The 12,674-nt window shown below is 39.5% G+C and overlaps 1 protein-coding gene across 2 annotated transcripts in view; it reads right to left on the minus strand.

The window, feature by feature from the left end:
• Positions 1-12,674, minus strand: part of LOC146000079 (uncharacterized) — a 284,676-nt gene that overhangs the window by 214,683 nt on the left and 57,319 nt on the right. For both annotated transcript variants that reach the window (XM_083137411.1, XM_083137410.1), the window contains exon 2: positions 4,764-4,919. In XM_083137411.1, the coding sequence (XP_082993537.1) occupies positions 4,764-4,919 (156 nt within the window). The remainder of the gene's footprint in view (positions 1-4,763; positions 4,920-12,674) is intronic.

A 12,674-nucleotide genomic window follows, 5' to 3' on the forward strand; every position in this document is an offset into this window, starting at 1 on the left:
AAGTGAGATCCGAACCACCTTATGCCTAAAACCGACAGTCGAACACGGGACCCCTTGATTACAAGGCGAAAACGCAACTACTGCGAGAGGGGTTCCTATTGTTACCGCACGTTGGCCTGAAGTACTAAGTACATCCATTATCAGAAGAAGTACTGTGAGAGTTTCTTCCTCCTTCTACTACCCTTGTATTTTCAGTATAATGCAGCTATTTTACTTGGATGTTAGGTTAGGGTAGGTTAGCAGTTACACAGGTGTGCCTAATGTCAACTATTTCAAACGCAAATTCATCTTTCACCGAGACAAGGACGTCATGTGTTGCAAAGGCATTTCACTGAAATATTCAACTGCTATACACCACTTTCCTGAAATGGCACCGTTTTCATTGCAATTTGCATAGTTTCTGAGTTTGGATCCCTGAATTGGGGAAAAAAATTAATCAGAAGCTCCTATTTGAGCAATGTATTATTGATCAAGGAACCATTGCATTTAGATCTCTCCTCTCCAATGTTCGGTTGCGTTTGTTTTGTTTGTCTTCGCAGGCTACCAATCATGCAGGTCCCATCCAATAATATGTATTTCTATGATCATTTACACTCATCTATATGGTAATAATTACTGCAGATAGTTTCCTCAATGAAAGCCATAGTATACCTCCCTATGTAAAATTATATTCTCTGCAAAATATATTGTATGAAGCCTCATTTACAGTATATGAATTGACATTAAAAGATGCCAACAGGGAATTAACACAATAAACTCTTTCAATTCGAAAAATCGAATTATCGAAAATTGGAATGAACAGAAACATGCATTACTAAAGTAATTTAATGAATCAAAACTACTGTACTACAGTGTAAAACATATTTAATATACAGTGAATCTTACTTTAAAAATTGGTGGTGTTTAAGTGCAAGTCATAACTAACGTTTGGTTGAGATTCAATGTGCGACCCTTCGACATTGGGAACAAGGTACCCTGACTAATTACAACTGACAGCTGAGGGCACATAAGAAGATGCTCACAAATCACTGGCTAGTGGGAGTTCAAGGACAAACACCATCACCCAAAAGGGGTTGGCAATCAAACGTTATTGATGGGAGGGTGGTGGCTGCATACCAACAAACATAAAAGTTCTCTTCCATTCGACTCTCCCTGGATAGCTGTTTTCGAATTATCTAAATAAAAGTTTCGAATATTCTAATTACATATGAATTATTAGCATTTGTTCCAATAGGAATTTCAGAGGGAATAAACTTATGTTCGAATTATCCAGGTTAAAATGAGTCAAATGTAGTTTTTTAGTGCATCGGATTTGAGCCAAATTACAGGTCGGTGGAATGTTCGAAACCACCACTGCAAAAATAAGTATGTTCATCTGAAGACGAGGTAAGTGTTGCTATCTTGAATCACAATGGAGGAGTAAATAAAAATATAAGTACTGGTCAAGCAAAAAGGTCCAATTAGCATGGCATGCATACCAATTTGAGCATGAAGTGCATTTAAAACATACATTTCCATCTCTTTCCACATACCTACAACTGACAACCAGTACTAGTCATACCCAAGTACAAAATTTATTTTATGTGTTCATTATGCTTAGATGATCAAATTATGGTAAACTTTCAAATGAAAGTGGGATGCGAACCACTGCACACTTTGCCTACCCAGAACGCGTAGATTACAAGGTCACAAGATAATCATAATGCCATTGTTGAAACCAACCTAGCTATATTGTACGCAATTCACATCTGGTCACAAAATCCCGTAGTGCAGAGGTTTCCAAACCTTTTTGTCCCATGGTGTCCCTAGTGTTTCAAGATTTTTCCGCGGCAGCCAAATCAGAATGTGGGCCTATCTAACATTTGCAATACTCAATTAGTGTGGTTAGGTTGTTGCCTTAGATAAAAAGTATACACATATTTCGAATTCAGAAACATTTTAGCAAATATTTGGAACAACATAATCATTTCGTTGAAATTAATGGAACATTTCGCAGGGCCCCTTAAACCCAGCCACGGTGCACCAGGACACCGCGTTGCACACTTTGGGAAAAACTGTCATAGTGTATTGTGGACAGGTTATTTAGTGTTTCTCAATGGCGTAAATTACAGCCCCGCAACTCATGCCGTTCGGGTAGGCGCACGAGCTTCGGGGGTTCATTTAGAATGATACATTGAGAAAGACCAATAGTTCATAAAGTTTTCTTTTCGGCGATAAAATGTTTTTCAACAAAACATATATTATATGCGCCTACAACTACAAACAGAAAATGTCAGTCACTAGAAAAGTAGGAACGGAACCAGCAGATTAGAAAACAACCTTCCTTAGCCGAATATTTCAACCTTCGATTATTATTATGCCACTTCTTGAAACTCGAGTATTTTCATATATAAAATTATAACATGTATTTTTTTACAGTGTGTCATAACTTTCGAAACCAGTCTTTGCAATTGATTCAAATTACATGGATGCATTTTGATATTTGTATGTAGCTACCTAATATACAGGGTGGGGCAAAATTCTGGTAACACCCTTCTAATTTGAAAACGACTTGACGGAGGGCGATGAAAATTCGGATATGGGTAATTGGAGTGGGGCAAACGAGATGGGGCTAGTGTGTATCATGGCGGCCATCTTGAAAGCCGCCACCTTGGCATTATATCCGGATGATTTCCAAATGGGAAGGGGCTCATGTAGGATATAATTTTACATGTGCGGTTTCTTAGAAATATGAATATGCAGTTATTTTTCTCCACAATTTATCTGGTGAGGATATTTTCGCAGTTTAAGTTCATATTTAGCGTAATGTAATGTGTTGCTATTTACTTGTTCCAGGTGATCTAACATGGCTCTAACCATCCAAGAACGGACCGAAATGTTTGTTATAAGTGGGAAGCGCAGTGCCAAGGTAATTGCAGAAGATTTCAGTGTCCACCATCCTGAGAGAGACGACATCCCACATACCACAGAATTGCGTGTAATGCAGAAGTTTAAGGAGACGGTATCCGTGTGCGACAGAGAACGTAGTGGACGGCCGAGAACAGCCACCGACGAAGAAACAACAACGTCAATCGTCGCATCCTTGGTCAAGAACACGAAACCCAGTACCCGGCGTTTGGCTTTAGTGTCAGGAGTCAGTCAGAGATCCATACTCCGTGTGTTGGATACTAACAAGTGACATCCCTACAAAATTCAAATGCAGTACTTCTTAACTGAGGATGACCCAGACAGGCGGTTACAGTTTGCAGACTGGATTTGGCTCGTTGCAACGATGATCCCCAGTTCCCGATGTTCTGTTAACGATGAGGTCATATTCTTCGTGAACGGTGAAGTATATAAGCAGAATCACTGTTATTGGTCAGATATCAATCCATCGTGTACAGATCCTCGTAAGGAAGTCGGTGCTTTAAAGGTAATGGTGTGGTGTGGGATACGGAAAGCCCGAAGTGTTGGATATGGAATACCCGATTTTTGGAACCTGTTTTTATCCATGGCAACTTGAATTGGGAGAGATTTGTGAATATATGTGAATGTTCCCCTCACTTAAGAACCCAGACAGGGAATTACCAGCCTATTTCCAGCAGAACGGCGTGCCTCTGCACTACGCGTTATGTGCCAGACAGTGGTTTTGGATGAACATCCCTCGGGTCCCGGGATTGGTCGAAGAGGGCCCACTGTGGCCACCTCGTTCTCCGGACCTTTCCAATGGGGTCTTCTTAAAGCCATAGTTTATCAAGAGAAAGTCACTGATCTCTTACATCTCCAGCACCGGATCCAACATACATGTTACTCTGTTGACCCTGCAGTGTTATTGCGTGTCCATGAGGACTGGCTGAAACGTCCTACGTTGTGTGTAGCAAAGAACAGGCAACACATAGAGCACATTTTGTAGGATGCCAAATGTGAACTTCAACTGTGAAAATATTCTCATCAAATAAAGTTAGAGGGAAAATACCTGCATATTCTTATTTCTGAGAAAACGCACATGTAAAATGATATACTACTTCACCCTTCCCGTTTAAAAATCTGGATGTAATTCCAAGAAGGCGGCTTTCAAGATGGACGCCATGATACACATTAGACCCAACTGGTGTGCCCCCACCACAATTACCCATATCCGAAATTTCTTCGTCCTCCGTCAAGTCGTTTTCAGATTAGAAGAGTGGTTTCGAACTTTTGCTCACCCTGTACGTACATCCAAGCGTGAATTAATGTTTTAGAAATGAAATCTTCTATTTAAAAAAAAACTAACAGGGGCACACAACTAAAAATTGCGGGGGTGGAGAGTGTGTTAATTACGGTACTGGTATTTCTAAAATTCTTTTTAAATCCCAGATAGTCTTGAGTCATAGTTTCATTGTGTGGGACACACGACGACTGTAGAATATATTTATTTTCAAAACAAAACAAATCAAGATTTATAATCGATTTCCTATTGGACAGATACAAGCAAATGCTTAGCAATTAGCCATTAAAATATTATTTTTCTAATTGTTGGAAGTGACCAAGAAGAACGATAAAAAGACGTGAAAAATGACGTCTTGAATTCGAAAATTGTGTTGTGGAATATAATTTTTGAGCAAATCGTGGTGTATGATGGTTAAAATAATGTCAAGGTAATAAACTAACTAAGATGATAAATTCTACAAAAAAATATATTTACAGAAGTCTTAGATTGCCTCAACATCATTTAGTTCATGCTATAGTTTTCAACCTTACATGAACTATGCTATTTTTTCTACATAATTAAACTGTTTACTTACATCAATATTGGCGCTTATGTTTTTGAGAATTTCAACACCTCCTTTTGCATAGATTAGGCATCCTTCAGCAGTGATTTCAAGAGGCGGTAGTTTAATCTTCCATTCATCCACTTCACATTCTTCTATCTTAGTAAGGCGATATATCTTCTTCTCGCACTAAAAAGAAAAAAAAGAATTGAAATATAGATTCTAAAATGCTCCCAATGCCAGTTACCGCCTTGGCACGTAAATAAGCATTACTTTATAAAAATTTCAACTGTGAAAAGTTGAAGTGAAGATCGTAATCTCGACTTTGATTTTTACAACATTTCATCATATCGTATGCTGTTTAAAAGTATGCTTACTAGTATTTCTCATTTTTAAATAAAGCAACAATACAGCTAATGTCTGTAAATGAAACTATCGGGCATTCTCATGACAGAACAATGCAATGATGAAAAGATTCTCTTGGGCTATCGAACAGATGAGTTGTGGAAAAGAAAGCTCCAAGACTTATGCCTGATACATACGTAATGTTTTGTCGCCAGTCTTGCATGATAATAGAAGTTTGACAGATAAGACTGAAGTAAGACACGCGGCTACACTATTCATGTCAGTCTTCTCTTCAATCACTCCATAAGCAGCATTTCAGCATTTGCGCTGAGATTAGGCACAATTAATTACGTATGGATGTGTACACCTACTGCAAATTACTAGCGTTAAAGCTCTCGCCACGAAAACAGTCCAGTCAAGGTCACGCCACTCACTTATAGTGTTGCCAATGAGCAACAATTTCAACCGAAGAAATCTACCTCATATGTCCTACAACGCGTGAAAAGTAGACTGAGCAGCTTAGAAGAAGTGTGGCAACACTCATTGCAACATCAGCAAGACCTGGCGTAAAATTACAAGTAGTTTGACCTTTTTTAAGAATAAAAACAAAGCTTGTGCTCATTCGTCGAACGGTCATCAAATGTCATTCAGTTCATGCAACACTTTAAACTTTCTATCCTAACGTAATGTTTTGTTTGAAGAGTCTGGCATGATCATGCAAACCTGACGCTAAAACATTACGTGTGGACCATCGTTTGCTTTGGAACAATGCTATATTTGAATTTGGTCTTATGATTGTGTACCGTGTATAACAAGAAAATAAATTCGATTTGAAGGGGAATTAATGAAATCTGAGATACTGAAATCTGAACTCAAATATAAATTCACCGTCAGAATAAATAAAGTATCAAATCTCATAATTAAGTTTTCCTCATTTCGGACTCTAAAGAAATGCATAATTTGTGACATTTTTGAGCATACGTATGTGGAATATTTTGTAACAGTCATCAAAGTAAGTAAATTTCATCTGTTTCGTTTCGCGACTCTCTAATAGCTGAAACTCACGTAGCGCGTATTACTCGCGAGTCCGGATGAAGTGAAACACGACAACGCTGCCAACATGTTAATCAAGAGATGGAATACACTTCAGTCAAGTGCGAAGGAAACAGACTTCAACGCAAATACACAATTAGATTAACAGGACGATAAGATTGAAACCGGAACAAGTAGTAAGTATTGAAGTATACAATTATAGACGTTGTATCTTTCTGAAATTACTATCGAAAGTAGTGTGTCAACAGTTGTTTCTGCAGTCAAACGGCGAGTATAAATATAGTGACGAAGACGGGGATTGTCCAGTGCTTGTTATGTGGGCGGTTGCAAATTACGTGATAGTCAGAGTGCACGTTGTACTGTGTGAACTGTCCGATGACGCTATTCGACCGGTGCTGAGTACGTACGGTAAGATAATATTCCTGGACGATGAACGATATTCGAGTGATCATATTTATCCTGTAAGAACTGGCCGAAAAATTGCCAAAATGAATCTAAATCGTGCTATTCCATGGTACGTCACAATCAGTGGCGGACGATACTTGGTGACATATAGCGGTCAAGACCGTACTTGCAGTTACTGTGACCTTAGAGACCATTGTTGCGTTACCTGTCCGTCCCGACGTCATCAAATTGAGAAACCCGACGATACGTCCTATGCCAGGGCGGCACGTCCTGTCCCGAGGAATGTGCCGGATGCTGAGAAAATGCTAACCCCGACACCCACTATACTACCTGTGCACCTGAAACTCTCCGGAGACCAGGATAATGAGGGCAACGTACAAGCTTCACTACAGGATGTACCTAAAACTACCGTACGAGAATCCACTTTAGCTCCCAGTGTAGAAAACAAGACAACAAAAAACGTTCATATCCCCGTCAGTGTGGACCAAGTGAATGTCAACCAAGCAGCACACACGTAGCAGAGAAGAATGGGGAAGAAACAATGGACGTTACACTAGAGGTGCCCCATAGTCCGATGCAGCAGGCAGATGATGATCATGCAGTTGAAGGTAGAAGCTCCAAGACGACGTCCCCCGCATCAGGAGCTCTGCCGAAAACAACTAAGGTACCAAAAAAGAAGAAGAAACGTAGTCTCCCTAAGAGCAATGCGGCGTCGACGTGGCGGCAAGATGGTCCTCATCGTTCGGTGTCTCCAGTGTCTCGGCGACTGCGTAGAACGATGAGTGCGACAAGAGAACAAAGTGAGAAATCTGGCGGCTGCTCTGATTGGTCGCTTGAAGTAAATGAGTGATACATGTCTAACATATCATAGTTATGAAGTGTGTTGTCCTCTTCACAATGTTATTATGGTTATTTTTGTCGTATGTCTTAGTGAATTTGAAAATGGTAACTAGTCTAACATCAGTAACTGCACATAACATTCCAACCGGGTACAATATAACAGAATCCCACATGACGAAACCCATATATCATTTTGGAACAATAAACATTAACAAGATGAAATCTAGTGTCAAGCATCATGCATTCTTAGATTATATTAAGCAAAGTCACCTGTATGTAATTTCCCTGCAAGAAGTTGGGACCGATTATTTCTGTCTTAGCAGTGAATATACAATGTACAACAATTTAACTCACAATTCTCTAGGAACCGCCATAGTTGTGAAAAAAGGCCAAGATTTTCGAAAGTTTACCATCACACGTCTGCTCGAATCACATGTATCCAAAGAGGCAACATATGATTTGGTAATGTTTATGTACCATCAGATAGGAACGCTAGAAATATTCGGAACATATTTTACGCTACAGAAGTGGCGAACGCTTTTGGTGGCTCCCGTCAAAATATTTTCCTGGTGGGTGATCTTAATTTAAATCTAAGAAGACAGAACCAATATCCAGGATTCCATACATCACATAGCTTGCAGGCGCTGGTTCAAAGGTTTAAACTGCACGATATTTGGGTAGCTAGAGGTCCGAATATAGACGGCTACACATACATACGTGCCGACACAGCGAGTGGGCTTGATCGTTTTTATGTGAGTGCACACATGATTAGGAAAATATCTGCGATTAGAATTTTCCGAACGTGCTTTAGTGATCATTTAAGTGTCAAACTCGACATGAGTTTAGATGTAATTTCAGTTGGACAAGGGCGGAGATTTTGGAAGTTCCGTGTACGGTTATTGGAAGATTAACACTTTCGTACGGAATTTAAACAAAAATGGAAGAAGTGAGAAAAAATGAGCGTACGTCAAATTGACATTATTATGTGGTGGGACACTTTTCTAAAACCTTCCATTAAATATTTCTGTTTAGCATATAGTCGTGAAAAATACTCAGATTTGAATAAGAAATATAACTTTTAATACAGAGTTCTTCACGAACTAACAACACAGCTAATGCAAGGGAAGCCAGTGCTTCAAGAAGTGAGACTAGTGCAAGCAGTGCTGCTGAGCATGCACAGACAGTGTATGAAAGGTTACAATGTTAGGAGTCGTCTTCCTATGTTTGACACACAAGAAGAAGCCTCACTGGTGCAGGTGTTAGCAGAGAGGCGCAGTGCATAGCGAAAGAGGATAACGTGTCTCGATACAGCCACGGGGAGAATGACCGAACCCAAGTTAATACGAATTTACTTACGGGACTTTTATGCAGATCAGTTTAAAGAGAAGGAAGATCAACACTCCCATCGCCCTCCACTGCAACGTATGAACCTCCCCATGTTAACGGAACATGACCGTTGCTATTTAGAACAGCCATTCTCAAAGAAAGAAGTGTACGAGTCTGTTCACAGTGGAAAAAGAGGAAAAGCTCCGGGAATCGATTGTGTCCCGATAGAATTGTTCCAAACCTTTTGGACAACGGTGGTTCCACTGTCCACACGCTGGCTCAATGTGTATTTACGAAGAAACGCCTTGGAAGAACGAGTCACACGGGTGTTATGGTTTTGGTTCACAAAATATATCAGCCCAGAAAGCCTGAACACTTCAGACTGAACACTTCACATTACTATCTACTGATTATAAAATCCCTGAACATTTGATTACGCGAAGGTTGCAACATTTTGCGGATATTTTATTAGGGCTGTATCAATATGTAGAGGGGATGGACAAAATATGGAAACACCACGACATCGCAACGGGTTATATCAACTCAATTTTTCCACTTGAAATCGGACAAGGTGAGACATTGCTTTCTTTTGTGCCATGAGATAGCATCCTGTCAGATTAATAGGAGTTGAGAGTTGCGCTTTAGATAGCGGAGTGCAGTTGATACTGAATCATCTCCGAGCTGACAGTGTTTGAAAGAGGGCAAATTGTTGGTGCCCACCTTGCAGGCGCCTCTGTTACTAAAGTAGCCTTGTTTTGGCATATCGAGAGGGACTATATTAGAGATCATGACGACTTAATACTGTATCCGGAAAGACATCATCAGATAAACACCTGCATGGATGAAAATGTACACTGAGTGACAGAGACAGGACACTGAGGAGGACTGTGACCATGTTTTGCATGAATGGTGCAATATCCCATTATCCACCATCCAGGACTTGTATTTGTCCATTTCTCTGAGACTGCAGGCTGTTTTGGAAGCTAAAGGCGGTCCTGCACCTTATTAGCTACCGTAAATCCATGAAGAAGAAAAATGGACTGTTCTTCAAATTCTGCTGATAATTAACATTGTACGACCACACGGCCGATTGCAAGTATAAAAGCCAATCTGTATGTTTTGAGTTCACGAAGTTTTTCATAAGTCCCTGTGAAATAGCATGTGATCGTTCCAATAATCCGATTAAATTGTGATTAGCTGCTGGAGCGAATTTAAGTTGGATTCCACACTTCTCCGATAGTTCTTTAAATAAACTAGCTGCGAATGAAGTACCTCTGTCCGTATCTATATGACAAGCACATCCATAGCGTAAAATTACATTTTCAAAAAGGAAGTTAGCTGCTCTCTCACTTGAAGTATTTGCTACTGATTGAGCAATTAAAAATCGAGTACCATGATCGATTGCACTTAGTATATATTTATGGCGGAGCAAACCACTTGGTGGATACGGTCCGCTAAAATCTAAAGCGATTCTATCGAATGGTTTCTGTGAGTTGAACGTTAAAAGTTCTCCATATGGCGCTCCTTTTATGCGCTTATTCTGCTGACAAATTACACACTCCTTGACCATTTTCTGAATATGGTTCTTCATGAATGGAAAGTAAATCCTATCCAACGCATTTTTGTATGTTTTAGTGAAGCCATAATGCGCTCCTCCAGCTGGTAAATTATGTAATGTCTCAATAACAGTGTTGCGAAGTGACTTTGGTACGCATAATAAATTTTTAGTCGTAGTTCCCAGTTTATGTTGTCTATAAAGAAGTCCATTTTCCATAACATAATAGCAAGCTTGCATCTGCAGGGAGGGGTTGGGTGGGTTGTTGGCCCCCTCGTCTTCTTTCCTTCCAAAATATTCATGATATTTCCAAAAAAAGAATCCTCTCGTTGGTGTATAGCATCATCAATTGTCTCATCTAACAATAACAATGTACGTGGCTCTGGAAGCTCCTCGTCTTCATCTTGTGGATCATGTTCTGTCTCTCTGCTTATAGCATCCGCCATATTTTGTGTAGTTTTACAGTGAATTGGCGTAAAATCGAACTCGGCCATCAACGTGTACCATCTAAATAATTTGTTTGAAAGTTGCGTTGAGGAGCGAATGAATGTGATTGCTTGGTTGCCGGTAAATAATTCGAAATGTCTCCCAAGTAAAAAGAATCTGAATGACTTAAATGCGTATATGATTGCCAACAATTCTTGCTCGATGGTTGAAAGTCGAGTTTCATGGTCTTTTAACACTCTACTGCAATAGGAAATAGGCTGAAAATCACCGTTCGCATTTGGTTGTAAAATCACCGCGCCAATAGCCTTACTGCTTGCATCCGTATATACCCTTACTTCTTTGGATGGATCATATGCCATCAATACAGGAGCGGTAAGTAAAGCTTCTTTCAACCTCTCAAACGCAGTTTGCTGTTCTTCCCCCAGAGAAATTTCTTCTTTTTTCCTATCAATTTTTGCAAGGGAAGTGCCATCTCGGAATATGATTTTAAAAACTTCCTGACATAAGATGTTAATCCGAGAAATGTGCGAACTTGTTTCACAGTTGTTGGTGTCTTATATTTCTTGATAGAATCAATGATTTTGTCGTTGATCCGATAGCCAAATTTTGAAATTTTATGTCCTAAAGCAATAATCTCAGTGTAGCCGAAGTGACATTTTTCTATTGCAAGTTTCAATCCCGCGGCCTGTAAACATTGTAACATTTTCTCCAGAGTTACGAGCATTTCTTCAAAGGTATTTCCAAAGCAAAATAAATCGTCCACATAATGGACAAAGTGATTGGGATCCAAATTTGAGCACGCTAGGTGAATGCAACGAGTCATTGCACTTGATGAACTGACGTGGCCCTGTGGCACGACGTTCATTTGATACTGTGACATTCCTGGTATTGTAAATGCTGTATATTTCTTACTGTCCTCGGTGAGAGGAATATTAAAGAATCCGCTCTTCAAGTCTGCCGTACAGTAGTATTTCTTGCCCCCCATATTGTATAATATTTCATTGATGTTATTCACACCAAGAGCGTCAAATACCGACGAAACATTCAATCTGCAGTAATCCTGGCATAATCTATAACCCCCCCCTTTGCCTTCTTTACGAGGATAACTGGAGAGTTAAAGGGTGATTGTGTAGGAGAAATAACACCTTGCTTTAATAAAGTCTCAATCTGATCTTTAATTTCATCACGAAGGTGAACTGGAATCGAGTAGGATTTTAAGTGAAATTCTGTGTCATCTTTTAGTTGAATTAGTTGACCACGCAAAAACATGTGGATATTTTATTAAAACAGCCAAAAGTTGCTCCTTTTGCTGGGGTTCTAAATTCGGATTCACATCAAACCGACTAGGGTCCGCCCGTGCGTCACTGACTCTTCCGTCGCGAAAACCTGTGCCTGTTCACCAATTTCATCTTTATTCTCATCATTATTGTTACTCATGATTGGCCTATCCCATGTTTCAGCTTTCCCTTAATTGTAACATTATAATTTAAAGGATTTGTGATCCAAATAAGATTCGAATCCGGATTAATAATAGCTCTGGCAACCATCAATCCCGTTTTCTCTTGAAACTGTAGGTCCGGTTCCAAGAGTGTCCTATCTTTGTCATATGAATTAGCCAATTTCAATGGAATGCATAAATGTGTCCTAGGTTTCACTTTTATCTTTTTAGCAGCTACAAATTCTGGTTGCAAAACATGCTGTAACAAATGGGAAACTTTGATTGACACGTCAAAAGCTTTCTTATTCTCATTTTTAATTTGGTTTCTAGGAGGTGTGCCAAATCTATGCAATGTGAGCTTATTTTCCTCAAAATCTAACTTAGCCTTTTGTCCCTTCAAGAAATCATTTCCTAATATAGTAACTTGATTAAAATCCTTAACGATTCTAAATGGATGAACAAATGTTTGGTTATGTATAGAAAATGGTAGTAACACAATTTCCTTAACCGTCAGTTGACTATTAGTGACCCCTCT

The sequence above is a fragment of the Lepisma saccharinum genome, chromosome 16 (genome assembly GCF_977018435.1).
Source record: "Lepisma saccharinum chromosome 16, izLepSacc3.1, whole genome shotgun sequence".
In the NCBI taxonomy this organism is placed as follows: domain Eukaryota; kingdom Metazoa; phylum Arthropoda; class Insecta; order Zygentoma; family Lepismatidae; genus Lepisma; species Lepisma saccharinum.